We start from the raw sequence: 24,972 nt of genomic DNA on the forward strand, positions 1-24,972 counted from the left end.
GAACTGTCTTTTATTACTTATTGGTTAATCCAGACTGCATACAATTGCAGCAACCAAGTAATAGTCACTAAAAATATATATTACAGGAACAAACAAATTTTGCTACAACAAGCAAACTTGTCCAAATTTGTGCTTAAATTTGTCAGCTGGAACAACGCACATGCACAGACATACATTTAAACAAGAAAAGTGAGCGTCTATCTATGGGAAATGAGTGACATCATCTTATCTGGGATGAAAGATCAACTCAACCCAAATTAACTACCTCACTGGTTTACCACAGAGCCTCCCTCATTCAGTCTGTTCCTTCCGTTTTAGACATTTTCTTTAAAAGGTCCCTATTGACACTAACAGTGAATACATTCACCCACTAGAACTTATTATCTCAGATTGCATGATAATGAAAATTAGGGCTAGGATCACAGCTTGCTTTACACTGACAAGGCTCTTCCAATGATAGGATCCCACTATCTCCCCAGTGACTGCTGCAGACCTGCCTCTCACTCCTCACACTGCTGTGTGGTTATTGGTACCCCCACCTTCCTCCCCCAGATCACTGGATCTTTACATATCATACCCCCAGTACAATATTTGGTATAGCAGAGACAATTGGAAAAGTTTGTTCGGTTTTATTTTGTTTTGAGTGAGGGAACTGAGGCCCAGAGAGGTGAGATGACTTGCTAGGGATTCCAACCCTGGCCCGTTGTGCCCTCGCACAGACTGCCTTTCCTTTCTCTCTAGCCCAGTAACCTCACCTCTGAGAGGATGGGGCATGAAGACAAAGCATGGGGCTTGGGCGAGGAACTTTAAACGGAGGCAGAGCAGACCCCAGAAGACACACTTTCCTTATTGGGTGGGACCTGAGCTCCCACCTATTCCAAGGCCTGCTCCTTCCCTCGGATGCACTGAGCCACTGGAACATTCTCCAGGCCGCTCTGGCACTCTGTTGCTGCTTGCCCGTTTAGGTCACCTTTCTTGGGCCTAAAGCCAATTTCATGAACATTGTTTTATACATGAGTGAAATGAGACACTGAGCAATTCATCTTCTTCTAAAAGTCATGCCCACAAACTCCCATCCAGTTTCCTTTCTCACCCAGCCTTCCCCCAGCTCTCAGACAATAAAGCATTGAAAGGAGTTGTTTACATTGACCTTTTCATTAGTTTGAAGACAAAGGTTTGTAACACCCTCCCTTGCTAGATGGTACATAACTAAAGTAGAAAACAAGCTTAGGTTTCATCTGGAACTTTCTCTTTAGAGCAAAATAAGGATCAAGAATCAGAAATATGGAACACAGAAAGAAGAGTGTATGTCAGAGGGGTAGAAGATGGGGGAGGGGGTTATCATCGTGTGAGGAATATAAATGATAAATGTTTAACTATTACATTGTTTTGTACGCCTGAAACTAATTTTAAAACTGTTAAAAAATAATACTAATAAAGAAAGCAAGCTGCCTAAAAACCAATAAGGCAGCATGCCTAAAAAAAAAAAAGAAAGAAGAATGGGCAGAGCAGAAAAGTTTGGAGTTTTCATAAAGTCAGAGACTCGTGGCTGGAAGGCAAATCAAGTATCAAAGAGTCTCACTTTTTTACCCATACCAGTGCAACAGTGGACATCTAACCTCAGGGCACACCTTGCTGGTGGTGATTTTACCGTTGCCCTTCTTAACTATAGTGGCATCAGAGAGAAAGAGAAAAAGCTTAGGCCGTCAAGAAAAAACTGGCTCAAGGTCACAGAAGTTAAGAGACCTGCAGCCCTGCTTCCTGCCCCCTCCCTCCAGGTTATACCCCAAGCAGTCCTGGGGTCAGGAGGCATGCCCAGTCACATACCTATGAAGACATTAGCTCTGAATTGTCTTGCCTTTAAGGAAGGCAGCCGTTAGAGAAAGACTGGAAGAAATCTGCAGTGCAGGTAGAAAAGGGTTTCTGGCCTCGTCTGACCAGCACCAAGGACTGAAATGGAGTCTGGAAGGTTTGGGAAGGACATGTAGCTTGGGACATTCTGCACGAGGCCAGAGAGGAACAGGTACACTCCCTTTTCTTCTTTACCCCCCAAAGGCAATTTAGCTGCTCATGATTGAATGTGAGCGACTTCTTGAGAAAGATAACAGGCTCATTTCCTATTGTCCTCAAGTTAACACATCCTTTCCTACCTATAAATGCTTTGTAAAAAATCATCCACAGAGAAAGGACATTATTTAAAAGGTCTGAACAATGAATCAATGCTCCTTTTCCACTCACCTTTGCCTCTTCATTCACGTCCCAAGTGAAGGAAACAGCATTATATGCAATCTCTTCAATGTTTCCAATGGTATTGAAGCTCTCCTTGTAATCAGCTGTAACATTAAGAAAGAACAAGGTCTTAAAAGAGTAAGAGTTACTCGGTGACATGTATTGAATTATCATTTTCCAACGGGGAAATGGAAACTGCCTCTTCTTCTGGCTGTCTCTATGGCAACAGTTAAAGATTTATGTTTGCTATTCTTTTATAATATTTATAAGAATGTAAGCATGTTCCTCGATTAAAAGAGTAAATCTAGGTGAAGCAATGTTCCTAACTGATTTGTTCATTAGTTTCCTTTTTAACTAGGTTTCCAAAATTATCATTTTCTTTTCTTCCCGAGTCCCTCGTTCCTCTCCGATTCACTTTCCTGCCACTTAATTTTGCTGGAAGTACCAAAATATCCCATAGGGATTGTTTTGTAGAACAGAATATTGTGTTTAACAGCTATGTAATGTCATTAGGACTTCGGTGAAGAAATTCCAGGAGAATGCTGCAAAATTTATTTTTTACTTCTTTTTGGACTTGGCTACAGAAAGTTGAGATAATCATACTCAGCTCACTACCACCACCTGTCCATTTAAGGCCCTCTCTTCTTTATTTCTCTATGTATGTAATATTTATTTATTCTTTCTATCCCCATTATCTGCCTCCATAAACACAATAGCCATTAACATGTTTGAGATGTAGTCTTATGAGTTGTGTTAATCTGCCTGTGTAATAAAACAAATTCAATAATAATAATAATAATAATTTCATAATAATCCATAATAAAACAAAGCCAGTTTGATTTTGTTTTTTAATAAAACTCCTTATTACTGGGCCCTGATTGATGCTTGGTCACAGAAAAACCTACTTAGATGTGCTCTCCAGAATGGCCCTCCAGACTCACAGTAGGTCATATCATTCTAGACTCCAACCAGAATTCTATTTCCCCTTTCTCATCAAATTTCTACTTTTTTGGCCAATCCCATGAGTACAAAGTGGTATCCTAATGATGTTATATTTGTGTTTCTTCTATCGCTATGAGTTCAAGCATCTTTTCACATCCAGTATAGCCAACCAGATGTCTCCTTATATAAACTGCCTGTTCGTGCCCTTTGTCCATGTATCTGTTGGTTTCCCCAGGGAAACTTTAAAGCAAAACTATATACCTTTACATTTTAAATAAAGCAAACACACTTTACTATAAAATCTAGTGTGTATACCATAGGAAAGTCAGAACCATGAACAAGCAAGAAAAATGTTTAAAAGCAGCCACAATCTACTCACCCACAACCACTAAAACACATCTGTATATTCTTCATTTTTCCTATGTGTCTCTCTCTCTTTTTCCAAAATATGTCAATATTTTTACACAGTGCTGTACCAATTATTTTTAATTTGCTTTTTCCTCCTACTATGTCAATAAATAAACTTGTGAAAAATACTTTTAATGGCCAAACACTATTACATTGAATTACAATAAAGCGCCATAACTTGATTTTGCTCCTGTTGACCACTTAAATGACGTCCAATACTTTCCTACCTTAAATGTCACTTCATTTAATTACTTAATTATTTCATTATGATACATTCTCAGAAGTGAAATTTATAGGTCAACAGCAAATCTATTCTTAAGGCTTTTCATTTGTTTTGTCAAATTGTCCTTGGAAAGGTTGAAACCATTTGTATTCACAATAAAAGTGTATGAGTTCCTATTTCTTCCCAAATTGATATGCAAAACATGCTAACGTATTTTAATTTGCAATTCTTTGATTGCTAAAGAGGTAGAACCCTCTTTTGCTTGCTTTCTGGCTCTTGGTGTTTCTTTATACTCTTTCTCTTTTGTTTCTATTTTTATTCATTTATCCAACAAATTTCTTGTTTTGTCCTTTGCTCATTTTTCTCTTAAGGTGTTCAAATTTTCTTACTGATTTTAAAGTAAATATTTAAAGCTAAGAGATAAAATAGAAAGCAAAAGAAAACCATTTTATAATCTACAAATATAGAATAAGGCTTTATGACTGTATTGGGGACGATTTTAAATGCAAACCAGTGCATGATTTTAAATGCAAACCAGCAGGCCAGCCAATCTATAAAAAATCTGAAAAGCAAAGCAGACCACTGAATTTAAAGAAATTGAGTTCCCTGATTCTTCATAGGTGTTTGTTTTAAAAGATAGTCTTGCAATTTTGTTTTTAAGTCTTTAGTAAGACTTAAAAACAAACAAAAAAACCCCTTTAGGTCAATCATAAATTAAGAAAGCAAATATATCTAGAAATAAAGACAAACCAAAGTGGTTTGGTCCAACACTTATGCTTGATGTCCTAAGTTACTGCATTATAAGGTTTTATTTTTTCCATAGCTTCTGCACCTGAAGATTTTCTCACCTGAAAAAAATGTACTAGCTCAGAAAAGAAAAGGAGTTTTTAAAACAAATGCAATACCAATACAAATAAAATGCTTTCTGGGTGCCCTAATCTTGCACAGGGTCTCGTCACCTTCTCTCTATCATATTCACTTACTCAATCAAAAAATGTATGAAACTAGTATTTACTGTATGCCTGCTAGGTGCCAGATAAGTGTCCTCACACTCGGGAAACAGCATAGAATAAGACTAGGTCCTGGTCTTGTGAATCTTACAGTCCAGAAGGAGACAGAATATAAATACATTGACAAGTAAATAAACAACACTATTTGTCTACTTATTTATATAAACAACAGATTATGTTTAATCTATTTTTTATGCCAAATATAAAACAAAAAAGATTGATGAGGCTACTTTTTATTGGGTGGCTACATTATCTGTTTATTGCCTTCATAGCACATACCAATATTTTATATATTTACTTATTTATCACCATATGCTATAGAAGGGCAAGGAACTTATCTTAAATACTGCTGCTCTCTCAGTGCTTATCATCATACAGACAAGACACACTCCAGAAGGTAGCTGAATAAATGAATAAGTGAATGAACGAATCCACAGACATTCTAAACAAAAAATATACCTAAGAGACTGATGTCACACTGTTCTCTAATCTTCTGCAATACAAGAAATGCCTATTCGTCTCTATCCTTTGTTTTTAGTCTCTAAGCCATTTACCTACAGATGGTAAAATAGCTCTACTACCTCTTCATGACTAAATTCCCTAAAAGACTAAACAGCTTATGCATACTGATGTTGCCTGGTCCACAGGCATACTTGTCCAATAAATAAAATGCTAATAGATGTGTCTCCTGCTCTGAAAACTGTGTTAATGCCCTTTGATAAGTGTTGTTTGCTTGAGGGCTTATGACCTATGGTGTAAAAATAGAAATTCAACAACCTGGTTTTAAGCCTTCCTTAACTTAGTTCCTCAAGCAAGTGTCTCAGACCCAAATTTTGTAAATGTTGACATTTGCAGCCAGTAAAAGGTATTGTAATGAGCTGGTGTGATGAACTTGGTTTCCTAGAGCTGCCACAATGTTGGAGGCTTAAAACAACAGAAATTTACTCTCTCACAGCTCTATAGCCAAAAGTTCCCCACCAAGATGTCGGTAGGGTTGGTTCCTTCTGGAGGCTCTGGGGAATAACTGGTTCGGTGCCTGTCTCCTAGCTTCCAGTGGTTGCTAGTGATCCGTGATGTCTCTGGGCTTGGAGATACCTCACTATAATCGCTGCCTCTGTGTTCAAATGCTGCTCTCTTCTGTGTCTCTGTGTCTATTGCTCCGTTCTCTGCTAAGAACTTGTCATTGAATTTACGGTCCACCCTAGTCCAGGATAATCTCACCTTGAGATCTTTAATTACACATGCAAAGACATTTTTCCCAAATAAGGTCATAGATACAGGTTCGAAGTTAGAATATGGATGTATCATTCTTGAGGGTCACCGTTTAATCCCCTGCATCTGGGATTCCCCCTTATGATCGGAAGTCATGGGCTTTTAGTGAATGGCTTGTTTTTACATGATGGCACCATAGCTGAAAAATATTCACCCCACTTCAAAAGAATTAGAAAGGACATTATTTGTGAAAATGTTACATTTTGATTGGGCTTGTTTTTTCTTAAAAAATGATGAGACACCATAAAAGCTACATGTGTCGTACACTGTTTTGTAAATATCTATATGACACTAACATCTACTTGGTGAGGCAGAGGAGATAAAGAGGAAAATGGCTGAAATGTTTCCAAAAAACAGCATGATGGAACCAAATTATAATTGGCTGAAATTGGTTTCTAAAAAATGTATGCCAATTGAATCTGAGTTAAAGGTAGTTCTTATTAATATTAGTAATTTGTACAGAAAGAGACAACCCTGAAGTACATAACTCGTTTAAAGCATCAGGAAGAATGAAACCGTAGGAAGAAGAAATGGGAGTCTGTCTAATGAAATAAAAACAAAGTTGATCTCATTGTTAATGCCATGTTGCCAGCGATATAACTAAACTTTCCAGGATGCTCTCTAAGACCGTGTGTGTCCTTGGAGTGCCAGAGTGAGGAGTACAGGAAAGCACAGCCATATATGTCTTCTAGGGCATCTTGGGGTGCCCCCCAAAGAGGTAGAATGAGTCTGGATTCCTGTACCTTATGTGCCCGAGTGAATGTTTTATAACAGTGCTTCTCAAATGTTGGGGTGCATCAGAATCATCTGTGGGGCTTTGGTAAAATGCAGCTGTCTAGGCCCACTTCCAGAGAGTCAGTAGGTCTTGGATGTGGCAAAGAATTTGCCTTCTAAGCTCCCAGGTGGGGTGATGCTGCCCTTTTGCAGACCACACTTTGGGTAGCACTATTCTATGGCAAACTGAAATGATTGAATCCTTTGGGTGCATTTGGTTCACTCCACACATGGTCTTAGAAAGCACTATGTCTGTCGTTGAGGTCCTACACCATCAGTGAAGGCCATGTGACAGATTGTTCTTCTTCCTAAAAGATTACCCCTATCGGGTGGAAACAAACACCACATATACGGGCATCAGGCAGTTACCTATATGGTGAGACCTGAGTACCACCTGCTCCAAGAAGTCTGCTTGTATACCATCCTAACACACTCATCCCTTTGAGCGAAGGGCGTTGTCATCTCCTGATATTAAAATGCAGATATTCTTGGGATATTAATAACAGCCACAAACCGAGAACTTACTAAGTGCCAGACCTTTTACCAAGGTTACCAAATCTAACCCTTACAACCACTCTGTAAGGTAATTCCTCCTATAGAGAAGTTGCTGCTGTAGAAAATCACATGGCTGGTAATAGGCCAACCTGTGATTTGAATCCGGGTCTGTCTGGTGCCCAAAGCCAAACTTTTAACCACTGCCTGTATTTATCTTGCAAATCAAACAATAAATTGTCACCAGATATTAACACCTTACAGAGAAAAATCAGCACACCCTGCATGGCAACTAGATGGTAGAGAAGTGCTGAGGAAAGTTCAACGAGGCAGAGAGACTAGACATTTTAGGATGATTGCAAATTCTTTGACAAAGGAGGGCAAAGCTGGGTTGCTGCACTGGAGAGGAGCACAGAAAATATCTCCATATCTTGTAGGCACCATGAAGACTGAAAGAAAAGTTCCAAAGTTAGCCCTTCTGAGGAAACGGGGAGGGGGATGAGGATAAATCTTACAGTATTTCAGCAAAGGGCAGCAGAGCATAGGTGAGTGTACAATGTTTTTGTGCGTGTTTCTGGCAAGTTACATTCTGCACAGAAATGAGGGGATTGGATTCTATTTTAACTGCCATGGACAGCAGGATGTTAAATTGTTTTGTTATCTTTTTTATTTTTTGCATATAATCAGTAGTCTATTAGTAGACTTTTGTAGATTGAGTTTTCTTCAAACTGGTTGTCTGTGTAAGTGTGATTCTGGACTGCCATCAAAGGAACTTTGAATTCTTTCACCTTAATTAAGTTTCACATGCTTGGTAAATTATAACTACCCCCTTTTAATTATTTTTGTATATATTGTTGGAGATTAAAAGGAGTGGTATAATTAATACAAAAATTGCTTCTCTTCTAAAAGGTGTAGATTCTGTCTGGACTAGTGAAATAATGAACCTGGAATGCTGAAAACAGCTCAGGGCACTACCGCTAATTCTGTGTGCATACATGGCCGCCGAAGATTTTTGTTTTTAAAGCTAAGAACTCAGTGTAGTTTGTATATTTGGGGTCAGGATATACAAGGAATCCATTTATAGGGCAGCACCCAAAGCACAGGAAGAAAGGACACTGGTGATGGAGACACACAGACCTGAATTTAATTTCCGTCCTCCTCTCACCAAGCCCTGCAACCTTCAGTGAGTTATGGAACCTCTCTGAACTTATATTTCCTCATCTACAAAAGAGAGACAATATCTAAGACAACAGACCCTGCTAGTCCCCCAGGGCATGTTGGGAACAACACTGGGCCCTATCTCCCCCATCTCATCTGTCCTCAAACCTCTGTTCCCCTCTGTCTGCAAAGGTCAAAGAGGATCAGCTCAAAGTCAGGAAACCATCAAGGGCCATTCTAGGAGGATTCGCTCTGACTTGAAATGGGTAGAATAAATAAACCTTAGTCCCAGTAAGTTCTGAGATTTTTTTTCTGTTTTTCAAAATCAAAGCAGCAGCTTCTTACGGTAAAACCTGAATGACTCACAAGAACTCTAATGAGGTATTTCCTTTATAATGCTTTTCCCAAGTCCGAGGTAACCTGGGTTTCCTCAAGTGTATTGACACTTGAGCTGATTTTTAGAGGCACTAAATGTATTTCCATCATTTGGTCCTGGCCCCTGAGCAAATAATAGGAACAGCACCAGTTTTTGAGAGCCGAGTGTGTGCTAAATATATATATACTTCACAAACATTACCTTGGACAATTCTGATCAGTAGCTTTTTTAATTAATCCTACTTTGTAGAATAGGAAACAAGCAAATGTGTTAAGTACCTCCCCTCCCTGACAGTCACTTAGTTTTTAAGGGGCCAAGCTAGAACCTCAGGAGTTCTGTCTACATACAAAGACAGAGCCCTTTGATTTCTGTGATACACAACCTTTCAAATGAGCACCTTTCCATACATAATCTGGAACAATGATGGCTGAAATTGTGAAGACATAATTTGTGACTCATAGAATGCGACTCTTCAATATCAAAGCAGGAATTAATACTATCATTAGTATTTACTCTCCATGGTTTATTGTCATACCCTCACAGATATCATTTAAGATGGGATTTTTCTTGGAATTTTCCCTTTAGGCTAAAGTTGCCATTTTATTTGTGTTTGATTCACCTTTCTGTTTCTAGAGAAGGAATTGTATAGGCCAATGTTATAGCTTTCCATTGTATTAAGCATAAACTTAGAGTAAGAAAAGCATTTTACATTGCAATGCGTTACTGTGTTCCATGTATGTTAGTATTTTTAATTCTATTTGATTTCATTTTTTAAAAAATGCTGGTCCTGACCTGTAAACTTGATTTCAAACTCACAATAGTTTAGACACATGTGTAGACCTATGTGTAGACACATAAGCACACATGCTTATGTGCCTATATATGCACCATGGGTGGCTTCTAGCTCTGAATTTAAATCAACTTGATGGGCTTAAAATTAAGCTCTTCTCATTCATCTATGTTACTCACTGAGATTTACCTTCAATCTATTTTGTCTCTTCAAACTATTTGGTCTCTGAAAAAATAGTGCCTGGACGGCCGGATGGCTGAACAAACAGTTCTGAACAAACAACAGGGTTGCTGGTTCGATTCCCACGTGGGACAGTGACCTGCACCCTCCACAACTACACTGAAGACAACGAGCTGCCGCTGAACTTCTGGAGGGGCAGCAGGATGGCTCAGTTGGTTAGAGCGCGAGCTCTCAACAACGTTGCCGGTTCAATTCCCTCATGGGATAGTGGGCTGCGCCCCCTGCAATTGAAAACAGCTACTGGACTTGGAGCTGAGCTGTGCCCTCCACAACTAGATTAAAGGACAATGACTTGGAGCTGATGGGCCCTGGAGAAACACACTGTTCCCCAATATTCCCCAATAAAAATTTAAAAAATAATTTAAATAAATAAATAAACAGTGCCTGATAACTTTCTGACAGTTTGTTGAATGAATAAAGACACGGCTAGCACTTTGGTAAATACCTTATTCTTGTACACTGCATGAACTAGTCACGTTTTATTTTAATTTTCCATTCTTTCTCTTGTTATTTAATATGCTAACCGTCTTAACGGTAGGTGTGGGGACGAAAAGTTATGGGCACTTAGGAATAGAAGTTACTGTCTGAAGCATCTAATAAGCTGTAATCATCTCAGACCTACAAACAGGGCTCCCTCCTTGTAGAACAACAGTTCCTAACCTCTTCCCACCCCAGATAATATTTCCAGAAACTGTAATACTTCCCAGTTAAACCAACACTAATTTATAAAAAAAAATTGAACTCTTTCTCAAATGATGTTACTTTATTAGTAGTAGTAAGTCTTGAGACTTGCTGTTCTATGATAAAACATTCAATAGTCTCTCAAAGACCAATTCTAGTGTCAGAAATGATTTCCAAACACATATAACTGTATTTTGAGTTGCAGACTGAACAGATTCAAACAAAAGAAATGGCTGTAAGTAATTGGAGGTGCAGGTCACAGACACGTTACAAGAACTGTAAATCCTCACATGGATTATCTTTTACTTCATTTGAACCACAAGCACAAGCCCTTCAGCTGCTCAAGTTCCATTCAGATTAACCTCTATTTTCAACCTCCCCAATTGCCCCTGGCCACCCAATCACACAGAAAACTGGTTAACACACATAGGAAGGTAAGTCTGTTAAATGTGTGATGGGGGGCTGGGGTGTGGGGAGATTGCATTGGCTATTCTAGTTTGTTACGTGAATGATTTTTGCAATAACTGCTATTTGAATTACTTATTGTGCTATTCCTGTTTATTTTCCATCAATTATTAGAGGATGTAGATATTATTTAAAAAACTGAAATTCTAATTCTGTTAACTACCATATTTCCCCAAAAATAAGACCTAGCTGGACAATCAGCTCTAATGCGTCTTTTGGAGAAAAAAATTAATGTAAGAACCGGATCTTATATAAGACACGGGTCTTATAGTAAAATAAGACCGGGTCTTATATTAATTTTTGCTCCAAAAGACGCATTAGAGCTGATTGTCTGGCTAGGTCTTATTTTTGGGGAAATAGGGTATACTTCTTCAAGAGGGTAAATTTGTCCTTCAAAGGAGGGAAGCTGTTGCTGCCTTCACTATTTTCCTTTGTAATGCTGACCGCAGCATCTGGGGACTGTTGGTGAGAGTTCAACTGAATCAGCAGCCACCTCAGAAAAGCTGCATAAGCTCTCTAAGCTGGTTTCCTGATCTGTGAAATGGAGAGAAAACCAGCACCTACCTCACAGGATTGTCACACAATGACGAGATGCCCATTTATTTAGCACTCAGTTATTTCAATACTTGTCTTTTCAAGAGCAGAAAAACTAGTGGCGGCTCCACATTCCTGGAGCCTGTTCAAAGAACTTTCGTCAGATTAGCTTCACCATATTTTGGCTTCTGCAACCTCAAAGAGCTTGATTTAATTTTGGAAAAACTTTCCCTTGGCAAGTTTTAGGTTTTGTAAACAAAGAAGAAAAACTTTAGATTTGTCTAATTTCACACTTGGGGGTACTGAGAAGACCATAAATTTCTTTCTGTTGAAAGGCACAGTGAAATGCTGGAGGACGGCTGAAAAAGACCAGCTCTGTAGTTTTGTTCAATAAATAGATGAGTCTCATGAAACTCTCAGACTGTATCTCCAGATATTTTCTAATATTTTAAGCTAATCAAATAATATTTAAAAATGTGAGACCATTGGGTTATTTGAGGTTTCATTAAATGCATCTCTGAAGAAAGAAAAAAATTAGGCCGCAAGCAAACACGAAATCAAACAAAAGCATAGATGATGTGTTTGAGATGAAAGCATGTTCTTGTGTAGCTAAACATATAGAAAAGGTCCTACCAACCAATTAGAGGAAAAACAATGTGGTACCGTAATGTGGAAAAAAAAAAAATGGAATACAAGAAATAAAGAATTTTACAGTATTAAATATGATGGCTCTATGAAATGGTTTTAGTTACCTCTCTCTCTCTCTCTCTCTCTCTCTCGCTCTCTCTCTCGTGTGTGTGCATGTGTGTGTGTGTGTGTGTGTGTGTGTGTGTGTGTGTGTATGTGTTAATTTTGAAAGCTCATAATCTAAACCAGTACCTGTTTATGGGACCGTTTTACCTTCTCATTAAAACAGATTCTCAGAGGGGTCTTCCACTATTCTCTATGTAACATTCCTTCTGATTAACCACTCAAGGTTTAAAATTGTCAGCAGGAGGAAAACTCTTTAACCAGAAAAGGTTATTAAACAATAATGTCCTGGAACTAGATAAACACACTTCCTAGGAACAATGAAGAAAAATGGTAAAGGACCACATTAATTGTAATATTTAATTTTCAAACCCAGCTGCCTTTTTTTTGTTTTGGAAAATTTGCTTTTAAACAATTTCCTATTGCTTATTTCAGGGAGATCATAATAATTTCTAGTTAAATTAAAAATGAGTCATATCTCCCAGTTTTCTAGTGTAATATAATATTTTTATGCAAGCAATTAATTAAGTCTTAAGAGTTGTTAAACAAGTTTCATCAAAAGGGCTATAGGATAATAAAGTAATATTTAAAATATAACAAAGCAAAGTACCAAATACACATTTAGCCCCCTCGCATCTAGAAAAATATGACCAAAATGGATTCAGCCTGGAAGAGAATGCAAGACCCCAGCCTGATTTCCCAGTTAGCAAACATGTGCCTGCTTACTGTGTTAGCTAAATACACAAAACCACACATGGGGTTTTGGTCATCAACTAGTTGACACCAGCTGAGCATCCCTTCTGTGCCAGGCTCTGTACTGAGTGTTGGGTATACAAAGGTTTAAAAAAAAAACATACTCTCTCTACTCAAGAGGCTCAGCGTCTAGTGGGATGGACAGAATGCAAACTGATAAACCAAGTGAAACATGGCAAAGGGCTATTGTCTAGATATAAACCAAAACCTGTGGAGGGAGCAGCTGACTCTGCTGGGAAGGATTTGGACGATCTCACCCAAGTGGGGACAGACAGACAAGGCCTTAAGGGGAAATATCTACCAGGTGAAGGAGGGAGGGAGGGCTATTCTAGGCAAGGAGAGCCTCCGAGAAGGAACAAAGGAGAGGTTGGAAGTAACCAGGAAAACTAGTGAGGGGCAAAAACAGACCTATAGATTTGGCATTAAGAAATTTTTAATAAAAGACAGGTTATGCTGGACTGAGACACAAGTAGTCAGTCATCTAGGATGTGGGGTAGGCACACGGAGTTCCTTTTAAGAAACATGGAGTGGAAGGGAAGAGGAAGACCCAGCAATAGCTTGAAAGGAAGTCTGCAAGATCAGAGCCTGGACAAACGGGCAGTGTGTGAACTCGGGAGCTGTCCTGGAACCTTCTCTGGGGGTCTAGAAAAATACTACTGAGACCCCTGGATCGCCCCAGGCAAACACGCCGACAGGAAGTGTTTCTCTCCGGGGCTGTTGTCCCCAACAAAATGAGCTTCTGGGAGTCACACGGAGACACGCATGCAATAAATGAAAAGCCACAGTGGCTCGATTATTATTGAAGATTAATATATTCTGCCTGAACTGAGATTAAGTTTAAATACTTGCATTTTATAATGTTTCCAAATATAACCTAATAGCCTACCACACTTTTATCATATAAATATTTCCTAACCAAAGTTGAAGATGAAAAGGAATTTTCAGCAACTGTGGCTACAGCACTTGTCTGTAAAACAGGGTGCCTCTCACTGAGTGTGCCTGTGACGGCAGCTCGAGCCAAGGAAAGAGAGCAAGACCCTATGGAGGAAGCAGGGATCAAGGTCGCTCTTCTAACTTAGCTCTCACTGCGTGGGCTCTCACCAAGGGGAAGGGTTTTGGTTTTTTTGTTTTGTTTTGTTTTGTTTTGTTTTGTTTTGTTTTGTTTAAGTTGGATGCTTTCAAGAGGTTTGGTTTGGTTTCGTTTTGAATCAAATGTATTTTTCATGTCTATTCAGAAGTGTGGAAACTGTCTAGGAAAACATTAAAAACCGAAATTCCATTTACTTGAGTTATTTTTAAAGGAAGGTAGACCAACACTTTCCCAACTGCAGGGAGAGAGCAGGTCTGTATGATCCTGGGAGAGGAGAGCCCTCCAGAGAACAAAACTAAATGGCTGGGTGAAAAACCCGGGTGAAGAGAGTTGCAGTGCATTGTCTGCTAGCCTGTTTGGGCCACGAATTCACGTGGACTACCTGACCTTCGGAAATGTGGCAGCTTTCTCCCCAACCCTCTCTCCAGTCTCCACCCTCCCACTTCTGCACACCTCTGAGTAGCTCAGCCCAGGTTTGGCTAAAAAAATGCAAGAAAGCCTACTTGTGAGGCACGTCCAATCCAGCCTCCTCTAGAAAACTCAAAGAAAAAAACAGTGTTAATTTTAATCACAATTCCTGTTTGAAAGTAGAGTGTAACTCCAGACTGAAGAGAGCGCCTACCCTGGACAGATCAGCCAAACTGAACAATTCACAGTGGTCAGCGAAATTCTGGGTTTGAGAGTCTTCTGAAAGGCTTCTCTTTGAGCCCTCCAGGAAAACTATTTAGAACTAAACTTGAAGAAACGCTTTGACTTAATTGGAACTTAAGTTTTCATGGAAAGTTTTCCCTCAATATAAAGCTGCTATCAACAGAGCACAATTTAAAAACTGGCTCTTAAGAAATAGATCTGTATGAGAGCAGAGATGAAAATCCTATAATCACATGTTAATAACCAAAGATGTACTATAATTGCCTGCTAATTACCATGGGAAACTACAGGATTAATATCAATGATATAACTAATACATCCTGATGTATTATAATCCCCTACTGGGAAAGACTACTGGGAACCAAAATTAAAGACAGAGATTACATAAAGACCAAATGGTTAGTTTCACAATTAACTATAAAATTATGTCAATAATGGTTACATTGGATGTAACTGTAAAGTAAGATGCTTATTTGGATGTGCTTTTGGAATCAGTCTCATTACATTACAATCCAGACCACCCATTCTGAAAATGCAAACCCCATAAAGTTCATTATTTTAGACCATGTGCATTGTACAATAGTAAAGTAATTTTTAATTCTGGTTGAGAGAGAGAAAGTCTGTGTGAATGTGCCTCAACCGATCTGTTGTGGCTTCTGACTCTCTCTTTCTATAAAGTGAATATTAGTCGTTGAACCTCTTCTAATTTTTCTTCCCTGCTTGAAAGGGAACAAATGAAAAACTCTGCCTTCCCCAGAAAGCAGCTTTAGAATTCTCTACTGTTTCAGTAGACTTGACAGATAGTCCAGTTCATTGTGTGATTTATGATTCATTTCAAATATTTTTTAAATGGCTCACACTATGCAAAACTGGGTAACTCCACTATGCAAATAAGTCTCAGGGAACTGCTACCCTGCTCTCTGTGTAGATGGTGACTCAAATTCATCATGCCCCTGGCTGAACTCAGCGCCAGGCCAGCCTACGCTCTCTGGCCACTCGGCTTCTCCTGACTCCCCTGCCTCAGGGCAAGGCATCCACCTGGTGACAAAGCCGCACTTTTTTTCTGTGATCCTTTTCTTCTCCTTTATCCCCACAGGCAGGCACCATGGAGAGTCTATCACTTCTAGAATTTGTCTCTCTTTCCTGAGTTACCTTTGTATCTCCCCTTTACATGCTTCATTCCTCTGGATACTAGTCTTTCACCAGCTATAACTGATCTCCCCATTGCGTCACTTTATCCCACTCCCCAGGCTGGCCCAAAATTACCTCCCTGAAATACAGACATCATCCCATTACAGTCCTGCTAAAAATCCTCAATGATTATCAAAGCGCCTGAAATCAAGTACTGCAATTCATTAAAGAGGAATGTCCGTTCATCACAATATTCTACTTGCCTATTATTTCTACATATTCCCTTCTGTCTGTCCTTATCAGAGTTCTTGGGGTACTGATGTGCAAATGGAACTCATCCTCTTGGATGAATGACAGCAGGTAGATACAACTTTTATTATCTCTCTTTTACGTATTCCTGGATCTCTAAAATCTACTCCATTCGACCACAGAAAAACATGGATTACACACAAGGTATGCATGTTACACTTCGATATAAAAAAAGAACACACACACACACACACACACACACACACTTCAATATCTCCCCAACAAAACTACAAAAGAGGACTTTGTAAACTCGAGATAGTTTCAAAGCTGTAAAGAGCCTAATTACCCTCCACATCTGGTGTGCCGAAGATCCTGGGGGTGGGTCTTTGCAGAGGAACTGAAACAGCGTTTGCCCAATATTCTACCTGCAGCTCTGAGGTTTGCCACCAGGGCACACAGGTGGCAGGAGTCAATGGCCCTCTACCACCGGAAGTCCTTAGACACCATGCTGGGCTCAGTCAGCCTCCTCTGGAGGCCCAGAGGCTCCTTCTAGATCTTGAGCTTCACATCCCTGCCTCCCCAGGATTCCCCCTGAAAAAGCAAACCTTTCCTCAACTACCAAATCCTTCTCTCACTTTCTCAACCCCCTTGACTCCGGACTTCCTTCCTTCACCCTCCCTGTATTGGCTGACTCGATTAACACTCCCGCTAGCAAGTGTGAGAGTTTCTACCCCTTCCATCAGTGCTAACCGTTTCTCAGACTTAATGAAATAATTGGCCAATCTCGTTTTGGTTTTTCTGTCTTGGCTCCTGCACTTATGCATGTGTTTTTCCCTTCGCTTGTAGCACCCTCACACACATTTTTCATCTCAGATGTTCTTATTATCCTTTCAGAGAGGTCTCCAAAACATCTCTGGGAAGCGTGCCTCTGAGCTGCCCCTCCCCCCGTGGCATCTTAGCCATTGAACAGTTTGAGGACAGGGGCTCTGCCTTCATTAGCTCTGAATCGCCAGTCCCTCGCAAAGGGTTTGACATGTTTGCTGAATGAATGTGGGATAAGCTTGCCTTTCTGCAAGCTTACGGGGGTTTTCACACTCAGAGACAAACGGAATGACAGATAAAATCTAAGTGGCTATCAAGTCAGGAGGTATAATTGGCACAGAAATGCTCCTTGGGCTGCAGGAGGGAAATGTATTTATGACCTGGAAAAATGGTTGTTATTCAACAAGCTCACAAGGAAGAACCTGTGAGACCTGGAGAACTCAGCTGTGTGCTTTGAAAAGCAGCAAAATTTACTTGGACCAGGAGTTGTTTGTTTTACTTCACTAAGTAAGAGCTAATTGCTAACGTTCCCCCCAACCAAAAAAAAAACCAAAAAAACAGTTTATGGCCTAACGTACAAGAACCACACATGTAAACTGGCTTTCAGAAATGTCAGAACTAACAGTGGCCATGAGTCCCGTCACCCAGACTGCAAAACGCTCTCAGTGTCTGGAGAGGAAGGCACAGAGGGAAGAAGCAGGACATTGGGTCAAGGTCAATTAACGCATGTCTCCAGTCAGTCTGCATGTAATCGGTGCCAGGTGGGAGCCAAGAACTATCTACGGTTGGGATACACAGACAATACACAGTGGAGTAAGGACATTGGATAATGGAAACAAACAAATAACAAAGAATGCAAACTTCAGCATTCTTGGGTTTCCATCCCACCAACACCACTTAACCAAGTACATGACCTTGGGTAAAATTCCGAACCCCTCACCATCAGTTTTTAAACAAAAAAATGAGTTGTTTTGAGGATGAAGGACAAAATGCGTATGCATGATGTAAAAACAGAGTCTGAAACATAGAAGGAAATGAACACATGGGAGCTGTTATTGAGACACAGTTCATTCCTTCAAAGGCCTACCGTCTGTCAGTGTAGTAAGAGTTTTATACACTTGTTTGTTCATTGGTTCATCCATTCATTCTTTCATTCAGGAAACATTTACTGAACGCTCATTATGTCTCAGGCCCTGTGCTAAGCATTGGGGCTAGATCAGGGAATAAAACAGACAAATGCCTGCCCTCATGAGACTTATCTTCTAGAAGGAAAGGGAAACAACAATAAATAGAAACATATATACATAGATAGCATGTTGGGTAGTAAGAAGCACTCTGCAGCAAAATAAAGGTAAGGGAGCTCAAAGATGATGAGGGGATGACATTTAGGTAAGTTGATAGGGCAGGTCTCTCTGATAGGGCAACAAGTACAGGCCTGTAAGAAGTGAGGGAACAAGCTGTACAAGGTGCAAGTATCCACCCCAGGAGGGCTGTGCCTGGTGTGACGCAGTACAGCCTCATCGGAAACCCTGCTCGGGACACAAGGCACCTGGGAACCGAGGCTCCACATGCTCTGAGGAGCAGTCTCCTTCCCTGGGCCCTGGGTCCTCAGGCTGCCACTCTCCTTTGCATGGGCCCACCTACAGGACACCATCAGGGACACTGAGGGGCTAATCAGAGGATTAGGAGCAGCCTCACAGGACAATCAATAATCTAATCCAAGTGAGATAAATTATGTAAGGAAAGATGTAGGGTGTTTGCCAGACATCATTTTTACAGGATACAAGAGACGACAGAACAATCCTTGAGCTGAGGAGGTGCCCAATAAGGAAAGACAGAGAGGTGAAAGCTCCACTGGGCTTTGCTTGGAGTGGAAGCAGAGAGGCAGAGTACCAGAGCGAGAGCTGGTTATCCTCTGCAAAATGAGATGAAACAATATCCATACCCATAGTCACAGAATTGTGTTGTGTGTAATTTGAGGAGTTTGAGGTTCCCTATGGCCCACCCACAGATTCCCAAGGGCCATCGGTTACGATCTGGACAATTTAGTTGAACTTGGCTGGTGAAGATTTGGGAACTGCAACGTTGGAGCCCTGACTTTAACCGCCAGCTTCACAGAGGTTAAAAAAAGGACTTCATTAAATAATTTTGGATTCTTCTTTTCTTTTGTAGGCTACTAGAAGGTTCTCAACTCAAACTGGCAAATGTATGGCGCATGTGCTCTCTGGCCTGCCTTCACCCTCAGCAAGCATTGATAAGCCTCCTGGTTGAGCCATGGTGTAGCCTCCTAAACATTCTCAAAGGCCCCCTTTATATTAGAAATGGTCTTAACCACCTACTGGCAGAGGAACACACAGTTTGATTTTTTAATCTAGTAGAAGAATGAATTATATGAGATTCTTTTGCCTATTTCTTCATCCTGTGTGAGTAGCTGTCAGGTTGTGGTTAGGGGTAGAGACTGTGGTCAGAAAATCGATTTTCCATTTGAAGCTAAGGGGCTGATTTAATGTCTTGGTCTCAGGTTCAGAGCAAGGAGCCCGGGCAGCCATACAGCTACTGAGTAAAAGTCACAGATCTCAAAGATAAAGCATGTGTGTGTGTGCATGTGTGTGCGTGCATGTGTATATAAGGTTATACCAGAGAAAAGTCTGAAGGCAGGCAGGAGGTGATAAAGAGAGAGATAAGATTTGAAGTCCTCTCAGAGCTGAGAAATCATTCTGGCCTAAGAAAAGTAAACCTTGTAATAATATCAAAGTTGAACCAACAGGTATGCCAGTAAAATGCTTTTATTATTTGCCTTATTTGGACCTAGTCCACATTTCTATTTAATTGCTCCTCTCATTTTCTTGGGTAATAATTATAAGGCTAACTTTTCAAATAAAATAAAATTGTTCCTCTGCTCTATGCAGATTGGCTACAGAGCAGGTTAAGGCAAGTACCCCAAAGCCTTGTCCTAAGCCAGTTGGTCTCAGACATTCAGTGTATGACCTGGGCGAGGAAGATTGTTTATCCCAGCTTTTGCACTAATTATCTGAGAAGTCACTTGGGATGAGGCTTTCTAGGCCTCAGTTTCCTGGGTTCTTAGACAAATACGTTGAACTAGTTAATAGAAAATATGTTTGTGTGTGTGTGTGTGTGTGTGTGTGTGGTGTGAGGTAAGGAATGGCATAAACATTTTGCAGGATAAACCAGTAATTAGTTTCAACATGTTCTATGGTGAGTCTCTAACCCTAACCTAGTCCCTAACCTCTCTGTCATCGGTCAAGGAGTTCTCGCAAGGGTGAGACAGAAGGTCTGAAAACTCCATCACTGCAGTGTTAGAAATCAAAACAAACATCCTTCTAATGGCTCAGTAATACCTTCTGATACTCAGCATGATTGAAACCTTTACTTTGCCTGCACTCACTGGGTCTGCAGCCTCTCGGTCTATACAATGGGGTAATATAGCCTACAAATGAGAAATTACTTATTGCTTAGGGAGACAGCATGTAAAGTGTTAAAAATTATTTAGAAACACATATAGTACGCTCTGTTTTTAAGTATCTCCAGAAACTTTAAGATCCAATCCCTGACTTCCCCTGCTTTGCTCTGTGTATGAGGTTGATTCCTGCAAACTGCATTTGTTAGGGTCACGTGCCCAGTGGCTTCTGGGTACATTTAGCCAATGGGAAGCACTGGCGGGAGATTAGGAGGCAAGGAGAAGCCAGTACACTCCCCCTCCTCACCGCTCTTGGCATTGAGAGGTGTCTCTGGCCGTGATTCCTCTGTGGTTCTACTTCGTCCTAGAAAGCCTGTCTCTCTGTGGTCCCAGCTCCTGTTGAGGCAGCCCCACCATGGTTCCAGCTCTTGCTGGGTGGCTCTCTCAACACCCACTACCTCCTCCCTTTGATCTTCCATCCCACAGGTAATAGCAGTGGCTCATCTCCGGATTGCCTCACACAGTGCCTTCAGCCTTCCCAACAACATTTGCAATGAATTCCCTCCTGGCACCACTTGGCATGAGCTCTGCTTTCCTGACTGGACCTTGAGTCCCATTGAGGAGACTATAGGTCTCCAAAGAACAGACATCAGTTTAGGAGTATACAGATTCCAGAAAATGTACTTGGCAGATTCATTCCTTCTTTGCCGTCAGGGAAGGTCGCTCAAAGTTTTCATTTGCCTGACCACCCTGTACTATTTGTGCTAGATGTATTTTAGCATGGAAAGAACACTGGACAGAGAATTAGAGAACTCGAACTCACTGTCCAGTCATGTGACCTTCACAAATAATCTCGAGCCAAATGACCCTGAGGTCATTCATGTCACAGAGGGATGAGAGTTCAACTGGCCTGTTAGGCTCAAACACGGGAAGGCATGGAGATTGTTTTATAAACTGACATGGTCCTTGCAAACCTAAATATATTAGTATTATTATATGGGACACAGTTGAGTTTCATAGAACAAAAAGTGCTTTGCACTCAACTTAGCCCAATTTTGATTTCTCAGCCTAATTTACACTGAATGTACTAACAAAAGAAAAGGGCATAGACTAGTGCCTTGCACATCACAAGTGCTGTGTGGGTCCTAGCTGTGGTTTCTGTGCTGGGCCCTCCTTTGCATCATGACAACTTGGCAGCTTACCAAAGACCATGCAGGGAGGTCTGGGTCAACTTACCAATGTCGAGGACCCTCTGCTTTGCCGTATGCTGCCGAGAGTGCCAGTACTTCCAGTATTTCAGCTGTTCATCTCGGTTTTTGTCTTCACTGAAGACCACCATCACCACGCTCTGCAGAGAGGAGAATCATGGAACTTACTTTGTGTTCAGTGCCTCAGTTGCTTCACACCGTCTCTAGTTCTGCCAGAAGTGTGTTTCTGTGATGTTGCTTTTCTTGCTTTACAGGAGGCCAGACAAGCTCAGTTATATGATTTGTTTTGTTTTAAAAGGGGCCTACTTAAAAAAATGATTGGGAAATGAGAACAGCGCATGGAAAAAAAGAAGCCAACATCATTTTTACCCTGAGTCAAACAACCAGATTAACCAATTACCAGCAAATTAATTATTTTGTGAGGTAAATGGAAATACCAAATTTTTTTTTCTTGTACTGAGAACAAGCATATTTTTGAAATTTTGTATCCTTAAACATAAAATCTGGCATCATTTGTAAAGGAGCAAATATCTGTTTGTGGACTAATAAGTGCCTCAGGATGGAATACTGGATTAATGAGAGAAATACTAAAGTAATGAGAGGAATACTAAAAGGTAAGTTCAAATTGATGAACACAGATCTAAGCTACAAACCAAACAATACAATGTCAACTATGTTATTTATTTCAATATAATGTGATGTGCTTTAAAAATGAGATTGAGGGCGGCCAGATGGCTGAGTTAGTTAGAGCATGAGCTCTGAACAGGGTTGCCGGTTCGATTCCCACATGGGCCAGTGAGCTGTGCCCTCCACAACTAGATTGAGGACAACGAGCTACTGCTGAGCTATTGGTGGGCCGGACGGATGGCTCAGTTGGTTAGAGCGCGAACTCTTAACAACAAGGTTGCCGGTTCAATTCCTGCATGAGATGGTGGGCTGCGCCCCCTGCAACTAAGATTGAAAACGACAACTGGACTTGGAGCTGAGCTGCACCCTCCACAACTAGATTAAAGGACAATGACTTGACTTGGAGCTGATGGGCCCTGGAAAAACACACTGTTCCCCAATATTCCCCAATAAGATTTAAAAAAACAAAGAGCTTGAAAAACTGATTATATCTTATAGAAATAAGAATTCAAAACCCCTTTCAGTTCTAAATTATAAACAGTCTCGTTAACCTAAATACACGTTAATTCACTGTCATTTATGAGCTAGAGAGGTACCAAAAACAAACAAATAAACAAACCCAAAGAATCTTTTAATTACAGTATCAGATATGGCTCTCCCCTTCTCACTCTATATCCAAAACACTTCTTAGATATTTTCCTACTGTTCCAGAAACATATTTCATTGATTCTTATTCCTTAATAATTTATTCTTCGTAGTATTTTACACACTTGTCATCATCTACTTAATTATTTACAATAATTCAGTCGATGGCAACGTCTTCCCATTGGCTATAAACTCAATGAGGACAGGACCAGCGTCACTCCCCACAGTGGCTCTCATGCCTGACAAATGATAGATACCAAATACAAGCTTGTGCCTGTACAGTCAAGTCAAAATCTGGCTTATTCCCAATGTATTGTGAACACTTGTTACACAAGAAAACAGATGTTTGTTAGAAAAACTAGTTTGGAAATGTGTATCTGTGTTATTCGAATTCACAAGCAGCATGACCTTCAAAGGCATGGAGATAACAAGACAGGGAACCATTGACTGGGCTGGTGGAACTAAGAGTCCAGCCAGCTCTTCATTTTTCTCCCTCCCGCCTCAAACTTTTCCATTTACATATGAAGGCCTCCTATTGTTTATTTCTGTCTGTTCCAAATAAAAATAACATTTAAGGTAACTGTTTATAGCAAATGAATAAATTAGCATAAATAATGGCATATTTTTGGTATGGAAATCAATTTCTTAAGTGATAAAGAAAAAGAGAGTTTCAACTGCAACTGAAACCAAGCCTATGTGCTGCAACTTAGAATCAAACACTGTTCTCAGAAATTAACGCTGGTAGGTTCCAAGTGCATCCGTCTTTCCTCCAGACTGCTTTCTCTCCCAGAGCTGAGCAGCAAAAAAGATTCACTGTGAGAGGTGCCATCCTGCTTTCCAAGGGTGTTAGAGTGAAGAGCTTAACGGGAAGAGTGCTCCTCGTTTTAACCAAAATGGAACAGATGGAAATAAAATTTCCATATTAAATTATCGCCATGATTTCAGTGAAGTCGAATTCTTGGAAAAGTCCCTGTACTCCAAACTGTTGTCATGGCCTTAGAATACTAACCATCCACCACCTCTTCAGGATGATGCTAAGGGCGTTAGGAGATGTATATGAGTTATACACTTACTCGCAATTTACAAGGTTAGACAAAAAGAAAAATTAGCTAGTGTCTTTTGACCAGGCGTCCACATGAGAGGGTACTGCATGTGACTTCTAGGATATACATTCAGAGGGGGATCCCAGGCTGAAATGCCCATGCCTTTCAGCCCTCTGTTCTACTCAGTGCACCATTGTGGTTAATAGTTTCGGGAGTCTGACTGTCTGGGATATATCCTGGTTCCATCATATTTTAGCTATGTAATCTAGGCCAGTTACTAGCTTCTAAAAGGCCAAATTTCCTCATTGTAATATAAAAACAATAGTGCCTATTTCATCGAGTTGTTAGTTTCAAATTAGATGTATGGTGTTTAACGTAGTGTCAGCACATAGAAGATAGAATCAATAAATATCAGTTGTTATTTTGTGGCTCTTATTGTTGTTGCTGTTATGACATCCCTTCACCTATTATTATTATCGCATCCCTCCATTAGCCTTGACCACTGTTCTTCTTATTATGATGGCATCCCTTCACCATAGCCTTGACCTCAGGGTGGGAACATACTACCTCCCTTGACGGGCACACAGCACAATGAGCTCCTTTCTACCTGTAATATGCTCGGCCTTTGATGGGACATAAGTTCTATATCTTCCCCTCACTCTCAAGTGCCCTGCCTCCTACAGCTCCGATCTGAGACTGGGGCAGCCTTGGTGGAAGGAAGGCCTGTCGGACGGAGAAATGAGCAGTAGTTTTTTTTCCTGTCTTTCTCATTGAAACCAAGCCAGAAAAACCAGCTGATCCAGAGATCACCACTGCAGTGATTTTACCAATTTTACCAGTAGGTGTCCAAAGACCCTTCTTTCTCTTTTACCTCATTTGTTATCTTTGCATTAAATCTGGGCCGGGGACAAACTCAGCTGTTCTGCACTCTGGGTCCAGCACAGCATTCCTCTCTTAGTGTGCTGAAGAGCTAAGGAGGAGGTAGCTACGG

General features: G+C 40.5%; 1 protein-coding gene across 4 annotated transcripts in view; it reads right to left on the bottom strand.

The window, feature by feature from the left end:
- Positions 1 to 24,972, bottom strand: part of GRHL2 (grainyhead like transcription factor 2) — a 151,293-nt gene that overhangs the window by 62,262 nt on the left and 64,059 nt on the right. For all 4 annotated transcript variants that reach the window (XM_019754156.2, XM_019754155.2, XM_019754154.2 and 1 more), the window contains exons 7-8: positions 21,695 to 21,806; positions 2,239 to 2,333 (exon numbers count right to left, since the gene is read on the bottom strand). In XM_019754156.2, the coding sequence (XP_019609715.2) occupies positions 2,239 to 2,333; positions 21,695 to 21,806 (207 nt within the window). The remainder of the gene's footprint in view (positions 1 to 2,238; positions 2,334 to 21,694; positions 21,807 to 24,972) is intronic.

The sequence above is a fragment of the Rhinolophus sinicus genome, linkage group LG12, assembly GCF_036562045.2.
Source record: "Rhinolophus sinicus isolate RSC01 linkage group LG12, ASM3656204v1, whole genome shotgun sequence".
NCBI lineage: Eukaryota > Metazoa > Chordata > Mammalia > Chiroptera > Rhinolophidae > Rhinolophus > Rhinolophus sinicus.